Consider the following 26,091-nt stretch of genomic DNA (forward strand, 5'->3'; position numbering starts at 1 on the left):
GCGCACTCCCTTAATCCTAGCACTCAGAAGGCAGAGGCAGGTGGACCTCTGTAAGTTCAAGACCAGCCTAGTCTACAGATCAGGTTCTAGAACAGGCTCCAGAGCTACACAGAGAAACCCTGTCTCGAAAAACCAAAAAACTTAGCCAAAAGGCAACAATCACAAAAGTCAGCTAAAAGCTTAGGTGATGCAGATGGTGCCAGCAAGGCTCTGTCCCACTCATCTGGCATGTGGCTGTTTGGGCCTGAGACAGTGGAGGAGCTGGCCCTGGGGTCATAAGAGCAGGACTGTCCCTGCCCCTCACTGCCCCTCACCAGCTGCAGCGCTCAGGAGAGTGGCCCCTGCACCTCCCCTGGGCAACACAAGAGAGCTGACCCTGAGGGCCCGAAAGTAGAACTGGCCTTGGTCCTCACTCACTGCTGCAAGGGTGAACTAGCTGGGGCCATGTTGGAGAACTCATCCTGGTGGTGAGGACCGAGGAGAACTGGTGGGTGGGCCAACCCTGCAGCTGCCCAAGCCCAGAACCAGGGTTATGACTTGACACCCTCCCCGCAGCATCCACCCCATCTATGACCTGCTGGAGCAGGTGAAGGGGCCTGACTTGTAGATCCAAAGGAGCAGGATCTCCACGGGACACAGGACAACAGGATATCCAAGAGTCCCAAGGAAGGCCTAGCATCAATAGTGTAGTAGAAACCTGGAGGCCTCAAACCAGACCAATGACTCTCGCAAGATATGTGGTCAAAGGGTTTGTACTGTGCCAGGCGGTGGTGGCACACATCTTTATCCCAGCACTAGAGAGTCAATGGCAGGCGGATCTCTGTGAATTCGAGACCAGTCTGATCTACAGAGCGAGTTCTAGGTGTCCTGGAACTCCAGAGAAACCCTGTCTCAAACAAACACTCAAAGGCTAAAAGGCTTACTGTGTGACTTACTTTGTCACACTGCAGCTTCCATGATAAGATTTTTAATTTTGTTTTTGTTTTTCTCTTAAATTTTGTTTTACTTCGAGGGGGGAGTGCAGGGGCAGGGAGCAGATGTGAAGGGACAGGAAATGAATGGGATCGAGATGCATGTGAAAGACACACCGAGGGCTGGAGAGATGGCTCAGTGGTTAAGAGCACTGCCTGCTCTTCCAAAGGTCCTGAGTTCAATTCCCAGCAACCACATGGTGGCTCACAACCATCTGTAATGAGGTCTGGTGCCCTCTTCTGGCCTGCAGACATACACACAGACAGAATATTGTATACATAATAAATAAATATTTAAAAAAAAAAAAAAAAGACACACCGAATAAAGTTCTTTAAAGGCCTAGATGATAACACTCCTGTATTCAAGCTAGGTGCAATACTCTGCAGGATCTCCTGCTACACGGGAACTCACCTAGTAAGAGCACTTGATGCTCTTGCTGAGGGCCTGGGTTCAATTTCCAGCACCCAAATGGCAGCTCACAGTCAACTATAGCTCCATTCCGAGGTATCTGATGACCTCTTCTGACCCCGAGAACACCAGGCACACACACGGTGTACGCAAATACAGGCAGGAAAAATACTCATACATTAAAAGGAAAAGATTGGAGGCTGGGTGTGGTAGCACATGCCTTTAAGGTGGCAGAGGCAGGCTGATCTCAGATCTGGGTGTGGTAGCACATGCCTTTAAGGTGGCAGAGGCAGGCTGATCTCAGATCTGGAGGCCAGCCTGAGCTACAGAGTAAGTTCCAGGACAGCCAAGGCTACACAGAGAAACCTGTTTCAAAAAAAAAAAAAAAACAAAGTAAATAAAGAAATGGTTATGGAATACTAGGAACATTAGGAGTGCACCTCACCTCCAGGGGACCTCTTCATTCCAAATAGGGTAGAAGTGCCATAGTGAATAGGTCCCTAGAAATCCAAGCATTAGCTACAGGAAGGACATAAGCCAGGCGGACGCAGGATGGGGCAGCTCTGTGGTGAGGATTCAGACACGGCCATTAATTTGATAGGACTTGAAGTCTAATTAGGATGGCAGAGTTGCCTCTGGGGAAAGACTTCAGCTTGTAATAGCAATGGACTATAAAAGGGTTTGGAGTTCAAATCAACCCTGGATTCCAATTTGAACTCTCCATTTAATTTTTTGGATGATAGTAATACTTTGGAGCTATTTTCTTTAGATAATCATTCCTTTCTAAGTATAGTATAGCCAGTCACATATTGATAGTCTGGGATGATGTCGCTGTGGATATGGTATCTCTTGCTATTACAGGGAAGTTAAATAGAACAGGTCTGAGTTAAAGAGGAAAAAGAATAGCATGGCTGTTTCTCTGAAATTCTGAAGAAGCCCTATAGCCTAGAGCCACTCTGCTGAAGAGAAACCCACTCAGGAGTGAGTAACAACCAGGATCTGGGAGGGGTCTGTAGTTTCTGCCTACTTCCTCAAGTTTTTCTCTGCTGGTTCCACCTTCTTACCTAGACAACTATGTGTGGATTCCTGCGAAGGGTGTGTGTGGAGGCTTGAGCACCATTTGTGGAATTGGTTCTCTCTCTCCCTCCCTCCCTCCCTCCCTCCCTCCCTCCCTCCCTCCCTCCCTCCCTCCCTCTCTCTCTCTCTCTCTCCCTCTCCTTTTTCCATCTGCCCCAGGGACTAAACTTAGGTTTGTGTAGCAAATACCTTGACCCAGTGAGCAATTTGCTAAACTTATCCATGTTTTTCTAAACATTTTTGTCTGTATATATATGGGCTCCTATATGCCACAGGACAAATCTGTGACAGTCAGAGGACAATTTTGGGAGTGTGATGTGGGATTCCCCTCTGTATGCTGTGATTACCATTAATGAATAAAGAAAACTGACTTGGCCTGATAGGGTAGAACAGAGCTAGGTGGGGAAAACTAAACTGAATGCTGGGAGAAAGAAGAAGGACTTAGAGAGAAGCCATGTAGCCCAGCCAGAGACAGATGCCGGAAGTTTAGCTGGTAAACCACAGCCATGAGGTGATACACAGATTATTAATAGAAATGGGTTAAATTAATATGTAAGAGTTAGCCAATAAGAAGCTAGAACTAAGTAAGGGGCCAAGCAGTGATTTAAATAATATGATTTCTGTGTGATTATTTCAGGACTGAGCAACCGGGAATGAAACAAGCAGCCTCCTTACAGCAGGAGTGGTTCTCTCCTCACACCCAGTGGGTCCCGGGGATTAAATTCAGATCCATCGGCTTGCTTGGCAGTGAGTGTCTGAGCCCAACCATCTCACCAACCCTCAAGCTTGGATTTCTGATGAGGTGTACTTAAGTGGGTTAGGGGGCAGACTGTGGAGAATGGTCAGTCTTTTCTACAAAAAAAATTTTGATTTTTGAGTGTTTTACCTGCATATATGTATATGTGCATGTATGTGCACCATGTGCATGCCTGGTCTCATGGGGTGAGGAGGCCTCAGATCTCTTGGAACTGGAGCTGCAGGTGGCTATGAGCTGCTCTTGATCGGCACTGGAATCGGAATTGTGCTCCCCGGGTAGAGTAGGAAGTAAGCACTTTCTTTTCTTCTTTTAAGACAGGGTTTCTCTGTATAGTCCTGGCTGTCCTGCAACTTGCTCTGTTGACCAGGCTGGCCTTGAACTCAGAGATCCACCAGCCTGAGTGTCAAAAGCATACACTGCTACCACCACCCCTGGGGTGTAAACAGCTTCTCTCTCCAGATGTTTGGTTTTTTTTTTTTTTTTTTGTTTTTCGAGACAGGGTTTCTCTGTGGTTTTGGAGCCTGTCCTGGAACTAGCTCTTGTAGACCAGGCTGGTCTCGAACTCACAGAGATCCACCTGCCTCTGCCTCCCAAGTGCTGGGATTAAAGGCGTGCGCCACCACAGATGTTTGGTTTTTGAAAGACAGGTCTCACTATGTAACCCAGCTGTTCAGGAACTCACAGAGTCTGCTTGCCTCTGCCTCTCCAGTGCTGGAATGAAAGGTGTGCACCACCAATCCTGGCTCCACCTGAAAAGCTTACTGACAGTTCCATGCACACATACAATGCATTCTAGTCACACTTGCCCCTCCCACCCTCTCAATTCCACTGTCATGTCTTAGTTTTTGCTTGGTGACCCAATCAATGGTTTGAAACAGAGCCCTGTGTATGTGTGTGGTCATGAGCATGACACTGCCCACTGTAACTCACCAGTGGGTATGTTTCGTCTCTTTTGAGACACGGTCTTGCTGAACCTCAAGTTTATCTAGTTTGCTAGGCTATCTAGCTGTCGTTGCGTTGCTCTGCTCTGCTGCACACCACGACTCCAGGCTTCACATGGGTGCTGGAGTCCAGCATGCTTGTGCAGCAAGTGCTTTGACCACTTTCTGATGTAGCAGATCTGAATTTTTTTCTATACACTCACAGCAGACAGGTTGTCAACTGCCTAAAAGAAGTCACGTTAAAGGCTTTCCTACATGTGATATATATACCATTTCTTAACAAAACCAACAGGAAAGTATGAAAAATGAAGAAGTCAAAAAACTTTAATTATAAAGTCTTACATCTTCTAAGGAAACCCAAGCAAGGCAGCCTCCTGAAGGACTCTGTGATATGTGATACCTGCGCATTTGAAATCACAGAAATCACAGTAAGGGAGGCGAGCACAGGGACAGACATGATAAAAGCATACACAGACATTTCAAAGTCCAAAAGAAAAACAGAAGAGGGTGGTGACCGCAGATACCAATGCTACCACACCGAAGTAGTGAACCCAAGTCGCCCCAATAACATTTCAGGCAATTTCACCAGGTAAGTAAAAAGTGGCAGAGAGGGCTTGACTGTAAGAGTCATTTAGAGTGAGAGTTTGTAGGCAGATGAGCAGAGCTATTTAAATAACAACTACATTTAAATGTTTCTGCGCCCAGGTCACAGCTGTCAACTGCTCCTCAACTTTAAATCACTTCCTCTGGTCAAATCCCCAAGCCCCTTCCCTCTGAACTGCGTGAAACCCACCAAAGAGCAGAAGAAAAGGCAAATGCTCATTTTACTCTGTTTTTATTTCAATGTAACATGCAGTAAGAAAAAACTTCACAGGATTGATTAGCATTTACAATGCTTACAGAAAAAAAATTCTTAAAAGCAACTTAGTCCAGATTTAAGGAAAAGCGCAAATTAAACACAATAAACCTATTTCCAAATGCTCACTCTGAACCAAACTGTGAGAGCATTTGGTAAATATTTATGTCTGCTGTTTAGTTGCATTATTTTATATAATCTCTGATTCTTGGGATATCCAGCCCCCATTTTCCTAACACAGCAGGGAAGACATATACATGTGACCATTTAAATTAAAGGAAGAAATGGAGTTTGGGAGACCCCAGGGTTGCAAAAATATATACAAGCATTTACCTTTTCCAGAACTAAACATTTCTTCCATAAAAATATTAAATAGCCAAGCCCTATAGAACTAGGGCCAGGACTACTTCAAATATAACTTCTGTATTTTAAAAATATAGGGCAGAAAGCCTTTTGGGTGATATTTATACATTTTCACATAATATCTCTAGGTCCCTAAATGAATCATGAAGCATTATGCAGAATCAACAAAGCCTATTTTCTTACATTATCTCTTAATCTCCTAAGTCTCTAGTGGATATGGTAGATGACTACATTTTAGTACAAGAATTTGATCCAATGGGAGGTCTTTGTAGAAGGCTTAGTATTTATAGCCATATATTAAAGTCCAGGCCTATGTAGTGAACGGGTGGTTGGCAGACATTCGCTCTGTAAGACAAAGCAATAGCATATATATTTTTTAACCCTACCAACAAAAAGGCAGAGAGATCCTACTATGGAAATAACTAGGGCTTCTAGAGGTGTCCTGTATGTCCTGTGGTGTACAGGGTAAGAAAGAGGGCTGGAGGAAGCTGAGCCTTCCCTTCACTGACCGTTTCTAGCTGAGTCACCCATGTCTCTGCTGACAATGGCAGTGTTAAAAAGTCCAGCTGCGCATGTTCAAAATGTTGTTCCAGGATGAGAATAAGAGCAGCTAGGGACATAAAAACATTTTCTTTCCTATGGGACAGGGGTTTGTCACTCTCTGTGTATTCTTGGCTTCATGCTACATGTTCATGCTATGCCACCGACACATGTCGTAAGTCCCTGTTAGAGTTATAAGGCTGTTCTTGGGATTGGGCTACAATAGGGACTCGACTGGCTGAGGTTTCATCTCACTGCCCATAAAGTCATATCTGTGGCAGCAGTCACCCTGACAGTCTACGCTAAGCCAAAGTAAATTAACTACAGAGAAAATAAAAGTGCATTCATCAGTTACTAAAGGGGGAGTCTTAAACCAATGAGTCATGAAGAAAAATGGAAAATCTAGAATTTTTAGGGGTAAGGAAAATATTGCGGAGCAGGACTATGTAAGATGGAGGCACCTGCTCCTGTGTGTGGAGGAGGCGGGACATGCGAAGACAGCACAAACTTGCTGCTGGACACTGTCCTGATTTCAAAGACTGCACCACTGACCTCTATTTGGATTAGAAATGACTGCAACATGAATACCTTAGCGATAATGAAATGTAACCAGGATGTTGGATTATGATAAAACCATTAAACTTCAATTTATGTGTAGGATTTAAAAAACAAAAATGATCTTAGATGAATTCAGTCAAATTAATTTTGATTATAGGTTAAAACATGAAGGAACCATGACGCTGATACTGTTTGTAAAATTTAGTATCTGAAAGGCAATCAAATAATTATAAACTGAATGGAGAGAGGTATGAAGCTATGTCAGCGGGGACCAAGTTTTCCCTGAATTCAAATAGACAAAACTACTTTGTAGAAAGGGTAAGATCCTGCGTCACTTCCAGGAATAACATCAGAAGGACGCACAGGTTCATGCTCCAGGAATGAACACAACAGTCAGGCCAGGCTGAAATGAGGGGAGAGCACAAGCGGCTGAGCTTGCACTGTTGTCGAGCACCTCCTAGCTAGAGGCTTTACCAGGAAGACTTGTGTATTGCAGTTTTGGAGACATCCTTGTGTGTCTGCAGAATCGTTACAATAGTCATCAAGAGACCGACTCCCAAGTGATACTGACACACAGAAAACTGTTGTTAAGGTAACAATCTAGTGGAATAAGACAAGGGAGATTTCATCGCTGTGTTAAATCTCTTGTTAAGTAAGTTTCTGACTACTGTCTGTGAGGAGAAATCCAGAGTCACTGGAAGGTAAATCCCAACAACAATATTATCTACTTACACTCAGAGAACTCTCTAGTCACAGTCCAAGTTTACAATAAGATGTGCAACAGGCAGAGAAAGAAGGGACAGGCACTACAGATGAGTCCCTGTCCTCTGGTGGCCTCAGGTCTCAACAGTTACTCTTGTCCAAATCCTTCTGTTTCTTCAATGGCAAACAACAGCTTTTCCTTCAGTTGCTCATAGCTCTTGTAGGGTGGGAGGTCCAGGCGGTTAAAACTGAAAGTAAGAATTGCTGGCTTGAGAAAGGGAAGAATAAAAAGACAGAAGTGGGCAGTGCCTGGCAGCAACATGTTAAAGTTCTAACAACGCTGGCTTGAACCACAGCCTTTGACCAACGGCTCTTCACCTTTCCAAGATTCACTATGGTGCTTTCTCTGGTAAACTGGGATAGCAACACCACCCTGTGGCAGAGTTTGAACCAAGCACACAGCACAGTGCCAGTGCTCAGCCGACACTCAGCAAATATTCTTGACCACTGGACCATCTCTCCAGATCCAAATATAGTTAGGCATGATACTCAATGTCTATAATTCCAGGATTTGGGCATTACAGGAAGGATGACCAGGAATTCAAAGTAGGCCTAGGCTTCATGAGACCTTGTCTCAAAAACCAACGCACATAAAAATATGTACAATTATTTTGTGTCAATCCAAAAAAATAATTGCGAGGCTGGGGATATGGCTCAACAAAATATTAGCCTAACAAAATTTAAGGTGCTGGGTTTATTCCCTAAGGACACAGAGAACAAATAGTTGGTTAAATAAAAGGAAAAAAAATGTGATGTGTACTGTAACCTATCATTTGAAGCTATTAAAATAAACCAGTCAGAAAGGATATGATTCCATACTGAGAACATAAGAATGTTGGTCACTGGAGCTGGAGGGTGGAAGTGTGTGTTTAGTAACACATATAACCCCGGGTAACAGGGATGCCTACATAACCACGAGAACCCACTTAACAGCTACACACGCCCCTACACACCCCTACAAATGGTTCAAATCCAAATGTGATTGACCAGTAGATTGAATTCCAACATAAACTATATTTGAAGTTAAGATTGGTTGATTTTTAGTTTGCTTCATTTTGGGAAATGAGGTTAAACTGCATTTTAAACCAGAAAACAAGGTCTGGGCATACAGCTCAGTTACAGAGGGCTGCCTGGGAGGTAACAGGCCCTGGCTGGGTTCAACTCCCAGTACTGAAAAAGAAAAACCCAAAAGAGCAGGAATTCCGTTCACTATATACTAAGGATTCTAATTTCAAACTTCCCATGTTAAAACTTGAAGAGGGAGGAAAGGCACGCATGGCAAATGAGCACACATGGGGCCCTCCTGACTGGAGGGCAAGGCTCTACAACAACTTTGGGGCTGGCTGCATTGCTCTGTAAACCTACTAAATATCATGGATCAAAATGGGTTAATTTGCCTGGTACATTTGTAATCCCAGCACTTGGGAAGCAGAGGCAGGAAGATGAGGTGTTCAAGGGCAGCTTTGGCTATGAGATCTTTTCTCAGTAAAATGGGGTGGGGCACTATTAAGAGCTCATATTGCTCTTTCAGAGAACCTGGGGGTTCAATTCCCAGTACCCCCATCAGGTGGCTCACAACACCTGTAATTTACACATAGTGTACATATACTCTGGAAGTCACATATACAAATAAAAATGAAAAAAATCTTTTAAAAGGAGGTAAGGGAATTTATGACATAAATTCTGCCTCTGTAAAACTGTTAAGAGATGGGGAAATTATTTCCTTTCTAATAAGTAGCCAGAGGTTAAATGGATAAAAGTTTATTTTCTGTATTTCTGATTATGCTTACCAAGTATGGCTTCTGGGTAACCAATTTTCTTTCCCAACTTTCTCGATGCAGAACTTCTGTGGTCCATTACTCCCTAAAGCACAGGAAAAGCATAAAAAAATTGTTGATTATAAAGCCATTAAATTATGCATCCCAACTGGGCAGTGGTGGCACACACCTTTAATCCCAGCACTTGAGAGGCAGAGGCAAGCAGATCTCTGTGAGTTCGAGGCCAGCCTGGTCTATAAGAAATAGCTCCAAGCCGGGCGGTGGTGGCGCACGCCTTTAATCCCAGCACTCGGGAGGCAGAGGCAGGCGGATCTCTGTGAGTTCGAGACCAGCCTGGTCTACAAGAGCTAGTTCCAGGACAGGCTCCAAAACCACAGAGAAACCCTGTCTCAAAAAACCAAAAAAAAAAAAAAAAAAAAAAGAAATAGCTCCAGGACAGGCTCCAAAACCACAGAGAAACCCTGTCTCAAAATATATTTAAAAAAAAAGAAATAAATAAAACAAAATTATGCATCACAGTTTAGCAGCAGCATTGCCATTCGGAATCACAGACATACAGGCCTGTCCCAAACCTACTGCATCAACAACTTTAGGGGCAGGAGCTTAGGTACACATTTTAACAAGCTCCCAGGTGCTTCCAACAAGTAGTGAAATTCGAGAATCATTTTGTTCATGTATGCCAAGAAGAAAATCTGCAGCTTTACTAATCCTTAGCTAAAATAGCACACCATGATTAGTAATCATCCACAAAAGAACACATAAATATCTATTGTCAAAACTTTTCAAATGTAAGCATCCAGAGAACTCACTATAATAGCAAGGCCTGTGCTCACAGATCCTATCCAATCTACCTTTAAACACACTCACCCTCCACGCTGCCGGCCTCCTCCCTCCTGTTAGAGAAGCTGTGGTGTTCAGCAGCACCACGCGCCGTTTTATTAAAAGGGCCCTACTGCTCCTTAAGAAGCAGTCTAAATATCTGGTAGTGGGTGCTGCGGGCCTTGTGAACTCAAACTGTCAGGACACTAAATGTTCTAAGCATATGGGACAGCCATGCACCAAGAGTTCCTCTATCCTTAATGACTAAATCTAGAATAAGAGACTGTCAGTTCTTTTGGATTCTTCAACAATGAATTCTGCAATCAATGGCTCTTAACCATGGAGCCATCTCTCCAGCAACCTACATTTCTATTTTTAGTCACTTTTTAAAAAAATATTTTTTTAATGATTTCTTTATTCTTTTTTTTTTCTTTTTGGATTGATTTCTTTATTCTTATGTCCATCTTTTTTTTTTTTTTTTTTTTTTTGGTTTTTTCGAGACAGGGTTTCTCTGTGGTTTTGGAGCCTGTCCTGGAACTAGCTCTGTAGACCAGGCTGGTCTCGAACTCACAGAGATCCGCCTGCCTCTGCCTCCCAAGTGCTGGGATTAAAGGCGTGCGCCACCACCGCCCGGCTTTATTCTTATGTCCACTGGTGTTTTGCCTGCATTTATGTCTGTGTGAGGGTATCAGTTTCCTGGAACTAAAGTTACAGAAAGTGGTAAGCTGCCATATGGGTGGGGGGAATTGAAGCCAGGCCTTCTGAAAGAGAAACCAACAATCTCTCCAGTCCCTTTTTTCTTTCTTTTTTTTTTTTTTTTTGGTTTTTCGAGACAGGGTTTCTCTGTGGCTTTGGAGCCTGTCCTGGAACTAGCTCTGTAGACTAGGCTGGTCTCGAACTCCCAGAGATCCACCTGCCTCTGCCTCCCGAGTGCTGGGATTAAAGGCGTGCGCCACCATCGCCCGGCCACATTTCTTTTCTTTTCTTTTCTTTTTTTTTTTTTTTGAGACAGGGTTTCTCTTGTAGACCAGGCTGGCCTCAAACTCACAAAGATCCGCCTGCCTCTGCCTCCCGAGTGCTGGGATTAAAGGCGTGCACCACCACCGCCCGGCTCCTTCCACATTTCCAATAATAAAGTATCCTACCACTTAAAAAATTTTTTTAAAAGGGTTGGAGAGATGACTCAGTAATCAAGAGCACTGGTTGTTCTTCCAGAGGACCCAGGTTCAATTCCCAGCACCCACATGGCAGCTCACCATCTGAAACTCTTCTGACACACTCCCACCAATGCACATAAAATTAAATATTTAAATATCTTAGAAGTTTGACCTGTGGTAGAATTTTGTGCAAAAATACAATAATAATAAAGCATGTATGGGGTGTGTGTTTGTATGAATGAACTTATATGTATAGTAATATGTGTGTATACTGCATGCATGCACATGTACATGTGGAGGCCAGAAAAAAAACTGTTTGGATCTCTCTTTCTACCTTTATGTGGGTTCCTGGGATTAAACTAAAATTATCAGGTTTGCATGGGTACCTTTATCTGCTGAGACATCTGATTAGCCCCAAGAAGATGTATGTATAGATGTATGCATGCATTTATTTTATATTTATTTTATTTTGTATATATGTCTGTGCCCCACATGTCACTGGTGCCTGAAAATTCCTTAAGAGCAACTGAACTATGAGCGACCATGTGGTGGCTGGGAATTAAACCCAGGTCCTCTGGAAGAGCACTCCAGTCCCTAAGAAGATGTTTTGATGCTAATTTATTTATTCCTTTCAGGGACAAAATCCAGGATGTCACGTATACTCAGCAAGGGCCACCCTTTTTTTTGTTGTTGTTTTGTTTTTAGAGACAGGATTTCTCTGTAGCTTTGTTGCCTCGAACTCAGAGATCCACCTGCCTCTGCCTCCTGAGTGCTGGTATTAAAGGTGTGTACCAACACCACTCAGTCAGGACTACACTTTTAAATAAAATCCATTTTATTTTTCCCCAAATTGATCTTTTATAGTTTACTTGACTTATTATTATCCTACTGCATTTATTTCTTTTTCTTTCTTATTTTGTTTTTCTTTTTTTTTCTTTTTTTTTTTGGTTTTTTCGAGACAGGGTTTCTCTGTGGTTTTGGAGCCTGTCCTGGAACTAGCTCTTGTAGACCAGGCTGGTCTCGAACTCACAGAGATCCGCCTGCCTCTGCCTCCCAAGTGCTGGGATTAAAGGCGTGCGCCACCACCGCCCGGCTTTATTTTGTTTTTCAATAAAGAATTTCTCTGTGTAATGCCCAAGCTGTCCTGGAATTCACTCTGTAGACCAGGCTGGCCTTGAATTCACAGAGACCCATCTGACTCTGTCTCCCAAGTGCTGGCATGAAAGGCATGTGCCACCACTCCATGGCTTCTTTTGTTTTGTTGAACTGGGTCTTATGTAGTTCAGGTTGGACTCAATCATAATATGTAGTGAAGGCAGTTAAGGATGACTTGACTCCTGAGCCTTCTGCCTACACCTCCCAAGTTCGACGATTACAGACATTTGCCAAGACATCCAGCTCTTTCTCATCTTTTCTATACGCTTTATGATAGTCTAGTGCTTTTTTTTTTTTTTTTTTTGAGACACGGTTTCTGTAGTTTTTGGTGCCTGTCCTGGAACTAGCTCTTGTAGACCAGGCTGGCCTCGAATTCACAGAGATCTGCCTGCCTCTGCCTCTCTAGTGTTGGGATTAAAGGCGTGTGCCACTACCACCCAGAAATATTCCAGTGCTTACAGGATTTTCTTTCTTAAACTCAAATATGTTCTTAAAAATAGAACAAGTGGGGATGGAGAGATGGTTCAGTGGTTAAGTGGTTGGCTGTTCTTCCAAGGACCAGGGTTCAATTCCACAGCAACCACATGGCAGCTAACAACTATCTGTAACTCCAGTTCCAAAACCTGACATTCTCCACAGGTGTATATACATGGAGGCAAAACACCAACGCACTGTGGGAGCCCACGTGTGAATCAGTTTTTATCTGGCGTCATTTTTGACTTAAAGAAGTCCTTTGAGTCCAAGCTTGCCTGCTCTACTTTTTTTTTTTTTTATAATCTTGAGGGCTGTGATAGACTTCTGATTTAGCCTGAGAGAAAAGAACACTCTATCTAGTAGACAGTATATTGCTGAAGATAAATCTCAGGAACATTAAGATAGAAAGTAAGGATGCTTCTGAGCAGCAAGCACATGATGGAAAGGAGGCTGCTCACTCAAGGACAGGGATGGTCTTGTGGTCAGACACTGACCGACCATCTGTCTTGTGTTTTGTTCTGCTTTTATATAAGTATATAAGCAAGTTCTGAAATAAATTCAGGGCGGTTTAGCTGCTTTGGCATAATCAGACAAACCTCCCGATTTTATCCTGTCTCCCGTTTCTTCTGATTTTTCTTTGGCCTCGAGGATCCCCTATCCGGGGACCCTAGCTGACCTTGGAGCTGGCTCCTACAGGTGGTGCTCAACATGGGGCCTTTTGGGGAGGGGTGTCTTCATAAGGACACTGCAGATTCCCAGGGTGCTCGGAGGTGTGGTAAGTATATCTTGAGAGTATCAGCCGTTGCACGGTTGTAAATATAAAAAAAAAACCAAGCAGTTGTGTGGTGTAGGGACATTGCAGTACATTTTTGACTGGTCTAAAAATCAAGAAGACTATAGCAAGTCTTATCCTTTGTCTACAGCATAAACTTGGGATCAAGGACTGCTAGCTGAAATTTGGTATTCCAGTACAAAATTTCCACAAACTTCTACTTGAAAACTTGCTGTGCCATGGGGAAACGGCAAGGCAGTCCGGTTCTTCAGAACCAGCTCGCCTCCTAAAAGGAGCTGCTCTGGCTCGTGTCAAAACACCTCATGTTCTTTTGGGTGGAGAGATAAAGATCTCCAGAAATGGTATTGTGTTTAATGTTTCAACCCTGATTGTTTTTTGACTAACTGTATTTCTCAAGTGGATGATCATACCCATGTATTGATGTTAAAATAACCTTCTTTTGTAATGTTGCCTGTGAAGTAAATGACCCATGGTTTGATGAAAATTTAAAAAGCTTTCAGTAGACAGAACTATGCTATTGTATCAGCTGTAGCAGGAATGTCTGCTCTTGCTGTTATGCTGACTACTACTGCAGTTGCTTCAGTGTCTTTGTCTCCGTCTATCCAAAATGCTGGATTTGTTAATCAATTATCTAAGAATGTTTCTGACACTGAAGACACAAGAAGACATAATGTAAATAATTAGATGACTTGTATGATATGGTATAATATTCAGGGGATAAGCTCCAAAGCTTAAAATCCGGAGTCCAGTTAAAATGCCATGCTAACTATGAATGGATTTGTGTTACATCTTTTGTGTATAATAAAAGTGTTACTGGGTGAAAAAGAATTAAAGCACATTGTGGGGGAATCTGGCATGATTCTAATGAATCTTTAGATTTGGCTAAATTACATCAAGAGATTTTAAAATTCAAAAATGCTAAAATAAATTTTGATACATCAAAAGCAGTTAAAATATTCTAAAACGATCTTAAAAGACTATTCCATCATAGTCAGCATTTACGTCACTCTTAGCAGTGCTCTTTGGAGCATAATTTGCTTACCTATAGTTTTCTTTTTTTTTTGTTTTTGTTTTTTGTTTTTTCGAGACAGGGTTTCTCTGTGGCTTTGGAGCCTGTCCTGGAACTAGCTCTGTAGACCAGGCTGGCCTAGAACTCACAGAGATCCGCCTGCCTCTGCCTCCCGAGTGCTGGGATTAAAGGCGTGCGCCACCATCACCTGGCTCTTACCTATAGTTTTCAAGCTGATTATAAACTCACTGTGAAAAGTGGGCTCAAAATTTCACGGAGTAAAACTCCAAACACTTCCCTAAAAAATTGACACCAGAGCCTTGCAGTCAAAGACATTGAGATTTCTTTGCCTCTTTTCAACCTAAGATAGGAGCTGGATCTCTAGGACCCATTTTCCCATGACGGGTAAGATTAGAGTGCAGTAAGGAACCTCCAAGGCAGATGCAGTCTTCTGAGGAGCTCTGAAAGGTCCTTAAAATATAATAAAAAAAAGGGGGGGGGATTGTGGAACCCACGTGACTCATCTGGAGTCATTTCTGACTTAAGTCCTTTGAGTTCAAGCTTGCCTGCTCCGCTTTTATTATAACCTTGAGGGCTGTGAGAGACTTCTGATTTAGCCCGAGAGAAAAGAACACTCTATCTAGCAGACTGTATACTGCTGAAGATAAACCTCAGGAACATTAAGATAGAAAGTAAGGCTGCTTCTGAGCAGCAAGCACATGATGGAGAGGAGGCCGCGCACTCAGGGATGACCGACCGTCTGTGCTGTGCTTTGTTCTGCTTTCGTACATATACAAGCTCTGAAATAAATTCAGGGCTGTTTAGCTGCTTTGGCATAATCAGATAAACCTCCCGATTTTACCCTGTCTCCTGTTTCTTCTGACTTTTCTTTGGCCTCAAGGATTCCTTATCCAGAAACCCTAGCTGGCTCTTGTAATGCACATAAAAAAAATTAAAAGAAAAATAAAGGTAGCCCCCAAATAGAAATAAGTATTTGTCTATTTAGATATAGCTTCTAACACAGCTCTTATCAAACATACATACGGAGGCAGGAGGTCAGGAATTCAGGGTTCTCCTTGGCTACATAGTGAATCTAAAGCCAGTCTAGGGTGCATGAGACTGTGTCTTTAAAAACAGGAAAAAAAAAAAAAAAAACTTACTGAGGTAAGAACTAAAAAGTCATCCCCCCAGATCATAAAATGAAGGTCATCAGTGGACAGTTAAAAACACCTACTCTGTTGTTTCTGATAAGCTGCACAGACAATCATCCAAGGGCAGGAAGGTTAACAGTCTTCTCTACAGAAAAGAACCCTTTATACACACCCATGAGGTCAGCAAATCCTCCCACTGGCAGGCGGCAGGTTCCAGTAACAAACTGCAGAAGTCTCATCCTCTTCTCGTTATCAATTTCTTTAACAAACTGTTAACATAACATTCAAGGAGAAATACAAGTCAAGTTATATACAGCGCAGTGAACAAGACAGAAAATGATCCTTTCAACTCTTAAATGAACCTGGGTGTCAATGACACTAGACCTGTCAGAGCCTCAGCAGCAGCCTTGACTGGACCTCAGGATAGATCTCTGGATGCTCTTGGCTCTGTTGCTCTAGAGCAGCCTTTCCCATTCCCCTTAGACCTGTCTGTCCTATAGCACATTCCTGTGGTTACATAGGACACAAATGTCTACTATGAATAAATTTCTTGGTCTCATGAACAAATCAGATCAAGCTCATAAAATGCAATAACCCTTTTCTCAATATTTTAAGGTATTTGTAAGTCACAAGTAGCCAGAAATATAGGGTTTCTAGCAGATCTTTATATCCTGTAGCATATTTTGGCTGAGTGAAATATGTTTTTGTAACGAATATGTTACCCTATTTACTAATGCCAATATTTATTTAGTTATTTTTTGAAGAGTTTTATGTAATCCAGACTGGCCTCAAACTTGTTATATAGCTGAGAATGTCCTAACATTCCAAAATCACCGTTTTAGACTCTCTTAAGTGCTAGAATTATAGGCTTGAGCCACTAATCTGGTTTCCTGTCAATTATTTCATTTCATCTCTGTGTTTCTTTCCTTTTTTCTTTTGTTTTCAGAGACAGGGTTTCTCTGTGTAGCACTGGCTGTACTGGAACTCACTTTGTAGACCAGGATGGTCTTGAATTTGCAGTATTTCTCCAGCTTCCTGAGGACTGAGATCACAGGTATGTGCCACCAAGCCAGGCCTCAAAACTTGTTTTTTTTCCTTAGTGTAGGGAACTGACCAGGGCCTTTGTACACTTGGCAAGTGCTCTACATCTGAGCTATGTTCCCAGCCCCTGATTATTTCTTGAACATCCCTCTCCGAGCCTCAGTGTTTATGACTGAATTTGGGACCTGGAGCCTGCTAGGTAAGCTATATTTCCAGCACAAAATCCATGTTTTTTTCTACTTCTGAGACAGGCTGTTAAGTAACCTCAGTTTCTCTTGAACTCAATCCTTTTGCCTAGCCTCTAAGACAGTGGTTTTCACCCTGTGAGCCACAATCGCTTTGGCAAACCTTTATCTACAAAAAATATTTACATTATGATTCATAACAGTAACAAAATTACAGTTATGAAGTAGTAGTGAAAATAATTTTATGGGGTCACCACAAGATAAGGAACTGTATTAAAGGGTCGCAGCACTGGAAGGTTGAGAGACACTGGGCTAAAAACTGTGATTACATACCATGCCCAGCTCAAATTCATACTGCTTTAAAGCCTCAACATTGTAACGTGCATCAAAAGTTTCGATCATTTTTAGGGCTAAATTATTTACATTATACGTACAAACTACTTCTGTTCATCCATTAATATGCAGATAGGTTCATTTTGCCTCTGGGTGAGCTGGAACAGCACTGTTATAAATACCGGCATAAAGCACTATTATCTGCTTGGGTCTCTGGATTTAATTCTTTTGAAGTGAAACTGGTAAGTCATGTATGATAACTGAATATTTAAACTGGTCTTGTTTTGGTTTTCGGTGTTTTTGTTTTAATTGGCGGAGGAGGGAAGTTCAAGACAAGATTTCTATGTAGCCTTGGCTGTCCTGGAACTCACTCTAAACCAGGCTGGCCTTGAATGCAAAAATCCACCTGCCTCTGCCTCCTGAGAGCTGGGATTAAAGGTGTTTTTAAATCAAGGTCGCATGAAGCTGAGGCTGGCCTTTAACTTCTGGTCCTCCTCCTCCCAAGTGATATTACAGAGATATGGCTACCCTGCCTGGCTATATTTACCTTTTTGGTGAGCTGCAGCACTATTTGCCATTTTAGTACATTACACTCTTATCAGAAATGAATGAGGGTTTCAAGTTTTCCACATGTTCACCAAAGATTATGCCTCTCCTATTTCCTAATGTGTACAAAGTCCTATCAAGGTGGGAATTTATTTTGTATTTCCTTAAGAATTAAAGATTCTTGAGCATCAGTCATTTGTTTTATGTATATGTGAGTGTGTCTACACGCAGGTATGCACTAGTGAGTAGAGGTGCTTGTGGAGGTCAGAGGCACTGGATACCCTGGAACTTCTGAGTCACTAATATGGATACTAGGAACCAATGGGTTCTCCAGAACAGCAGCAAGTGTTCTTAAATGCTGAGTCATCTCTCCAGGCCCTATCTATCTATCTATCTATCTATCTATCTATCTATCTATCTATCTATCTACCTATCTACCTATCTATCTATTTTTTAAGGATTTATTTATTTATACAGTATCCTATCTGTAGGCCAGAAGAGGGCACCAGATCTCATTACAGATGGTTGTGAGTCACCATATGGTTGCTGGGAATTGAACTCAGGACCTCTGGAAGAACAGTCAGTGCTCTTAACCGCTGAGCCATCTCTCCAGCCCTATTTCTGAAATGACTCTTTTTTGTGTGACTTTGTGCGGAGGGAGTGATACTGAGTGCAAGTGAAAGTCAGAGGACAAATCCCACGAGTCTGTTCTCTCATTCTACCAGGTGGGTCCTGGGGGTCAGATTTAGGTCATCACCCTTGCTGGCAAGTGTCCTGGCCCACTAAGCCATCTTGTCAGTTCCCTTTACATAAAAAGAAGAAAAAAGGAACATATTTTCTGTGTGTTTGTGCCTGAGTTTATGTATGTGTACCACAAGTGTGCAAGTGACCAAGAAGGGAAGAAAACATCATTCCCTGGAACTGGAGGCACAGATGGTTGTGAGCACCAATGTGGATGCTGAAGATCAAACCTGGGTCCTTTGCAAGAGCAACAAATACTCTAAATTGCCTGGCCCTTGCTCCAGCCCCATTTTATTTTAAGTCTTTAATTGCATTTTATTCACTGAGTGTGTGCGCAGGAGCGCCCCAGTGCATATGGAGGGCAGAGAACAACTTCAGAAGAAGCTGGTTCTTTCCTGCATCCCAGGATTCAAATTCAGGTCATCAGGGTTGGCAGCAGGCACCCCATACAGGCTAACCACCTCTCTGGTCCTCAATCTTATTCTTTTAGTTTGTTGGTGGTGGTGATGGTATATACATGTGTGTGTAGGTATGCATGCATGTTTATGTGTTTAGGTCAGAGATCAATGTTAGAAATTTTCCTATATCATTCTCCAGGTTTTTAATTTTTTTTGTTTTTCTGTTTTGTTTTTGTTTTTGAGTCATGGTCTTTCACTGAACTTGGAGCTCACTGACCAACTAGACTGGCTACTGAGTCCCTAAGGTCCTCCAATCTGTGCTCCCCGGCAATGTGGTTAGGAGCATGTCTCTGCGCCCAGCTCTTTTCCATGTGAGTGTTGAATATCCAGACTCAGGTACTTGTGCTTCTGTAGTAAGTATTTTACCTGCCAGACAGCAGGCATTTTTTGAGAGATCTCACTATAAGATCTCTCAAAACCTAACCAGATCTGCTCCATCTAAATTTACATAATTCTTAATGAAGTAGCAATGATCAAAGCCATACTTTATAGTTTCCTAAGATTCCAAAAGTATTAATATCAAACATAAACAAATTAATCTCTGTTTTAAACATTTTTTTCCTACTTACTTATGTTCAGGAGTAGCACACACATGGCTACAGACGACTGTGAGTCTTTGTGTGGGCGTAAGAGCTGCTGTAAGAACAAGGGCTCTTTACCAGTGAATTATCTCTCCATCCCCTAATAAATGAATCTTATCTGTGAAACTAGCTTATCCTCTGGCAAAGGTACAAGGTATGTGTTACTCGGTAACCGTCTTTAGAGGACTCCGTTAAAATCATAATCATTTGTTTTTTTTTTTAGATAAAGTTTTGGTTTTTTTTTTTTTTTTTTTTTTTTTTTTTTGGTTTTTCGAGACAGGGTTTCTCTGTGGTTTTGGAGCCTGTCCTGGAACTAGCTCTTGTAGACCAGGCTGGTCTCGAGCTCACAGAGATCCGCCTGCCTCTGCCTCCCAGAGTGCTGGGATTAAAGGCATGCGCCACCATCGCCCGGCCATAATCATTTCTTATAACATATGACTGTAATGCACAGCCAGAACAAAGGGTTTGCACATTTTCTTGAGTTACTTATTTTGGTAAATTCTAAATAAATAAACAATTGAATGAATAAAATGCATGCTGTGCCTATCTATAGAAATAAATTTAGAGAGGCTGGAGAGATGGCTCAGTGGTTAAGAGCATTGGCAGCACTTCCAGAGGTCCTGGAAGTTCAGGTTCCAACAACCACATAATGGCTCACAGCTTCTATAATGATACCCTCTTCTGGCATGCAGGTGTACCTGCAGATAGAGCATCATATACATAAAATAAATAAATATTTTTAAAAAAAGAAATTTAGAAACAAACCTGCCAAAACCACATGATCTGTTTGCTCGTTCTTGTGTAGTGACGATAGATGGTGTGTCTCTGCCAGTCATTCAAATCGATCTCTTGCATTCCACACAAAAGGACCTACAGCAATAAAACAAGAACAGAACAAGTTGTTACTTTAGGCAACCAAAACTGTTTCATGTAAGTAAGACTAACATGGAACATGCCGACTAAAGACAGACTGACTCTATACCCAGAGTCCTAGTCACATGATTCCGGGAGGGCAGCTCCCATGTGTGGGGGGTCACATATCGAGGGAAATGGTTACTGAATTGCAGAAAAAACCTTAATTAAACAAGACACTTTAAAAAGAGTTTTAAAAAATATTGACTTATTTTATGTGTATGTATGTTTGTCTGTATGCGTGTCTGTGCACCGCTAGAGAGCCTGGTACCCTCAGATGAGACCTGGGTCCTCTGGAAGACCAGGCAATTACATAAGCTTAGCCACCTCTCCAGCCACAACAATACCTTTTTTTTAAGGTAATATTCTTTTTTTGTTTCAGTATAAACTAAGGGTGTTTCAAACATCTGCTTGCATAAAAAATATAAATACCAGATGAAAATACTGATTCAAAAATAAACACCTGAAGGCATTTACTAGTGTGTTAGAATAAAGAAAAACTCATTACCTCTAATTCTTTTGCATCAAAATATTGTAAATATTGCTGGGGAAGAATTTCATTAAAGCCCTCAAAGAAAGCTTGTGTCTGTTCTTCAACACCTCGAGACAGTCTCCACTCAGCTACCATCCTGGCAAATAAGAATGGAAATTTTATTAGGAAGTTAAGATTTTACTTTTAAATACTGCATAAAATTAAAAATGTAAACTTTATTGTAAAGCCCTGAAATACACATAAAAATTAGAGTAGCATAAACGCCTTGTTTGAAAGAGGGTCTCACAATGTAGCTCAGGCTGTCCTATAACTAACTCACTATGTAGCCCAAGCTGGCCTCAAGTTTTCCAATGGCTATGAAAACAGGTATGCATCACCACGCCATGCTACAAAGTACTTTTCAAAGAGAATTACTTTCTTTAATCTCTTCCTTACCATAAAATTATAGATCTCAATTCTTATCTATATCTCTCAAAAGCTAATATATAAAATTTTATTTTGTTTCAGAATATTTTCTTTAAAATTATTAACAAACAAACCAATGGGTATATTTTAGGTATCTGAGTTCTTGACAATAACTAATTCAACAACAGGAACACATTATGTTCACAAGACAGACCACACACTGGCTTACAATAAAAGTTTCAAAACAAAATGACACTTTAAAGATTGTTTTCTGGCCAGGCGGTGGTGGCGCACACCTTTAATCCCAGCACTCGGGAGGCAGAGGCAGGCGGATCTCTGGGAGTTCGAGGCCAGCCTGGTGTACAAGAGCTAGTTCCGAGACGGGCACCAAAGCTACAGAGAAACCCTGTCTCGAAAAACCAAAAAAAAAAAAAAAAAAAAAAAAAAAAAAGAGAGAGAGAGAGAGAGAAAGAGAGAGAAAGAAAGAGAGAATAAAAGCAATTGGGTCAAGGTGGTCGACTTTTGTCCTTTCATCTATTCGAGTTACCACTTATGAGCCCCCGGCCCCCCCACACACACAAGGGCCCACTGAGATTGGCTTGTTTTAGGCAGACTCTCAAATAGTTCTGGCTTGCCTAGAATTTGCTTTATAGCCAAAGATGACTCTGACCTTTTTTTCTCTGCCTAATAAGTGCTGGACCAGCAGGTGTATGCTACAATGCCTGGAACAAATTAAATGTCTTAGAAAGCAAAAAACAAACCTGCAACGGTGGCGCATTCCTTGGATCCCAGCGCTCAGGAAGTAGAGGCAGGTGGATCTCTATGAGTTTGAGGCCACCATGGTCTAGAGAGTGAGTTCCAGGGCAGCCTGGGCTACACAGAGAAACCCTGTCTCAAAAGAAGAAAAACAAACAACCACTCTGTAAAAGAGGATATCCATGCCAGGAGTTGTCAGATACATGCAGCCTAGTCTCAGATCAGCATCTGACTACCTGTCCAATGGGTTTCCACAGAAGAAGGCACCGGTGGAAACAGATTCTCACAGGACAGTGTAGGAACTTGTAAATTTGTGCAGCTTACAGGCTTTTTTCTCTTTCATTATATTGGTGATTCTTTGGGGGTTTTTACTTTTACTTATCAGTCACACACGCAACAGCTGTAATTTTCCCTGAAAACTCTGTTCCTTTTCAAATATTTTCCTCTAAGATTCAACAGGGGGTTGATGTTTCTCAAATCTCTTATCTGTAATTATCAACTACAACTCCTAATCCTGGGAGCTACTCTGACTCAATAGAGATAGTTAGGCACATATAAGAAAACAACACCTGGAACGTTAACCATGTTCTGGAAAGGGGAGTAGGGCAAACATACACAGAATAGGGAAAAGCCTCGGGAAATTCACACAGCGTTAATTGTTGAGAGTAAGTTCTTTACACACCAATAATACAGAATCAATGAAATGATCTAGCATATTCTGATGAGAAGAATAATGCAATATAAATATGGGATGGACAGACCCATCTTTACCACACACAGGAGCTTATATTGGTGGAAGAAGTGTGGTATAGTGAGATAGGGAAAGAGTGCCTTGTCAAAGTCTGCTTTTTACAGAGATGGAGACATGGGACCCTCTTGTAGAAAAGGGAACTCTATAAAAGCATACCTTGCAGACTTGAAATAATTGTCTGGATTTGAATATTGCTGTCCTTAAAGCATTGTGCCCATGTGCATAATTTTTAACTCTGTAACCACAAATGGTCGCTGACGTAAGTGTTGCAAGAGCAGAATGTGTCAGACTCGATATTTAGTTAGGCCTGCAAAAATGCTGAACTCTATGTCTAGAATAAGGCTATGCAGGGGGTGAGAAGGTGTATTGGGGAAGCATAAAGGGGAACAACGGGGACTTTCATAATGATCATGATGTATTACTTAAATTGTGATGTATTTTTTTTTTTTTTTTTTTTTTTTTGGTTTTTCGAGACAGGGTTTCTCTGTGGTTTTGGAGCCTGTCCTGGAACTAGCTCTTGTAGACCAGGCGGGCCTCGAACTCAAACACTGTCTCATTTTCTAAAACAGAAGACTATTTATTTTTATTTATGGGTATGTTGTGTATGCCATGTGTGTGAGTGTCCAGAGGACAGAAAGTGTTGGTCCCCTGGAGCTGGAGTTCCAGATGGTTGTGAGCAGCCTGATGTGGATGCTGTGAACAAACTCAGGGTCCTCTGGAAACACAGCAAGTACTGTTCCCTGTTGAGCCACCCTGCCACCCCGCTTCCATTATCCCTCTTATCCCCTTTTAGGAACACTGTCTCTTACCTGATGTATTCCTCCTTATTTTCTTCTGTCACAAGAATATTGCCTCCATTGGGTTTCAAATCATGACTCTTAATTTCACCTAGAATTTCTTTATCAACAGAGAAGTACATTTCCAAACCACATTCTTCAATATTGTTTTCTCTGCACAAATAAAATTGGCACTATTTGTTATATATACAACTCAATCATAATTCAAAAGTTTTTATTTAATTCAACTCTGAATTTAAGTAACAAGCCTCAAATTATGACATCAAAATCAAAGTAGTGGAATATTATAATCATATTACATAAGACCTTGTAAGATTAATCATACTGAACATGAGAAAGATTAAGTCCATATCATTTAAATTTAATAAAACAATTACATGACTATAATGTAGAACAGTCTATTAGCACCACAATGAAAGCACAAAGACTATATTTTAATAGAATAAAAAGAAACTTACTTAACCCAGATGAGAGAATTGTAAAATTCTGGATCAATAGATTCTAAATCCTTAAGTCCCACTGGTTTGTTCAAAATGCGTTTATAGAATGGCAAAGAAAACCCAGTATCTATGAATTTCCCATGGAATAGAGCCTATACAGAAAGGAAGCAATAGCATTTAAGATAACAATTCAAAAGTTATTAAACATCAAAACATTGTATAAATTCTCCATTTGAAAAACTGTTGAGGTCGGGCGTGGTGGCACATGCCTTTAATAGCACTCAAAGGCCAAGGTAGGCTGATCTCCATGAATTGGAAACCAAGTTACCTCAAAAAATAAAACAAACAAGCAAGCAAGCACATACGTGCGCATACACTCACATACACACACACACACACACACACACGATGAAGAACTTGCTTCTCTAAAACCTTTTCAGCTAGACAGATGGCTCAGAAAGACGAGCACTTGCTGCTCTTCCAGAGGACCAGGTTTGATTCCCAGTACCTACATGGTGGCTTACTTACTGTCTGTAACTCAAGTACCAGAGGCTCTCAGGCTTCCTTCTAGTCTCTACGGCACCAGGCATGCACATGATGCTCAGACATACAGGCAAAACAGCAAGACACATAAAGTAAATTAAAAAAATTAAAATTCTTGTCACGATGGGAGGTCTTGGTGCACGCCTTTAATCCTAGCACTCAGGAAGCAGAGGCAGGCAGATGTGGGTTCAAGGCCAGCATGGCCTACATAGTGAGTGCCAGGACAGTCAGAGCTACACAAAGAAAAGCTGTCTCGAAAAAAAAAAAAAAAAAAAAAAAAAAAAAAAAAAAAAAGCAAGTGAGACAGAAAGAAAAAAAATTCTGTCACGATATATAATACACAAAAAATTAGTATTGTTGAATGAGTAAATGCACAGTTTTGCACCTGTACTTACCATGGCAATAAATCTGCCAATAAAACGGAAATATTTCAGGTGGTCTGGATTGATGTAGGAAGCGGGGTTTATCTGCAGACAGTAGTTATCCTTCCCTGCGTATTCAAACAGGCAATACATTGGGTTCAACACCTCATGTGACAAAAGAAAGAACCATTCTCTGAAATCAAAAGAAAACTTAGGATGAAAAATCTTGTAGGAAACCATGTCAACAAATCACAGAGCAGTGTTACAGAGTTATCAGGAACCTGACTGTCTCAACTGCAAAGCTTTTCTAATTTCTTGTTGATTTTGTTATGTTATGTTATAGTTTATTTATATGCTCTTAAATTTCAAATAATCTAAGATATCAATAACTTTAAAGACCCTTACTTGATTGCCGACTAAAATTTTTCTAATCATAACCATACATCCTAGTTTAAGATTTCCTATTGGCCCAGGTAATGAGAGCAGCCGAATCAGAACCACGACATCATCAATTCAGTCTCCTAGTGCACCTCGTAGGGCCACTGCGCCAGACATGGCATTTTCAGAGAGAAAGCACTTCAAGCCAGTCGTTTACTAGAAAAATGCCTCAAGAAGTTTATTTTATTCTTGCTGGGGGGTGGGAGGGAGGAAAACAGAGAGAGAGAGAGAGAGGGGGGGGGGGGCACAAGTGCAAAAATTCAGAAGGCAAAGTTGGCTCTCCTTCTACCTTTGGTTCCTGGGGACTGAACTCGGGCTGACAGGTTTGTGTAGCAATTTCACCAGTCTCCCTGAAGCGCTAATCAAAGTGACTTGACAACATCAACATAATATCACGGTCACTATATAACATGGATGGGTCTCTCTGGTCCAATATACTGTGCCATCAGTATGTACCCTAGACCTCTTTTCTGTTAGCCTAAGTGCAACTGTTGGCGAGAATTCTGCAAATATTTTAATACTGCTGGACATTCTTCTGATTATGAAAGACTGATTTGACTGCCTCCTGAATTATCTAAATGTTTTTCTGCACATTTATTACTTAGGATTATTTCATGTATTTTCAAATAGTTTACTTGCATTTTATAATTTATTAAGCTATAAAAAATTACTCAGGCTAGAGAAATGGCTCACTGGTTAAGAGCACAAGCTGCTCTTTCAGAGGACCAGAGTTCAGCTC

General features: G+C 41.5%; 1 protein-coding gene across 1 annotated transcript in view; it reads right to left on the reverse strand.

The window, feature by feature from the left end:
* Nucleotides 1-4,974: 4,974 nt before the first annotated feature.
* The window catches only part of Itch (itchy E3 ubiquitin protein ligase), a 92,808-nt gene continuing 71,691 nt past the window's right edge, over nt 4,975-26,091 (reverse strand). Inside the window, exons 18-25 of the mRNA XM_057780472.1 lie at nt 24,948-25,107; nt 24,028-24,161; nt 23,582-23,722; nt 20,876-20,996; nt 20,221-20,325; nt 15,743-15,839; nt 9,025-9,097; nt 4,975-7,422 (exon numbers count right to left, since the gene is read on the reverse strand). Coding sequence (XP_057636455.1) covers nt 7,323-7,422; nt 9,025-9,097; nt 15,743-15,839; nt 20,221-20,325; nt 20,876-20,996; nt 23,582-23,722; nt 24,028-24,161; nt 24,948-25,107 — 931 coding nt within the window. The 3' untranslated portion in view covers nt 4,975-7,322. The remainder of the gene's footprint in view (nt 7,423-9,024; nt 9,098-15,742; nt 15,840-20,220; nt 20,326-20,875; nt 20,997-23,581; nt 23,723-24,027; nt 24,162-24,947; nt 25,108-26,091) is intronic.

This window comes from Chionomys nivalis, chromosome 9 (genome assembly GCF_950005125.1).
Source record: "Chionomys nivalis chromosome 9, mChiNiv1.1, whole genome shotgun sequence".
Taxonomy (NCBI): Eukaryota; Metazoa; Chordata; class Mammalia; order Rodentia; family Cricetidae; genus Chionomys; species Chionomys nivalis.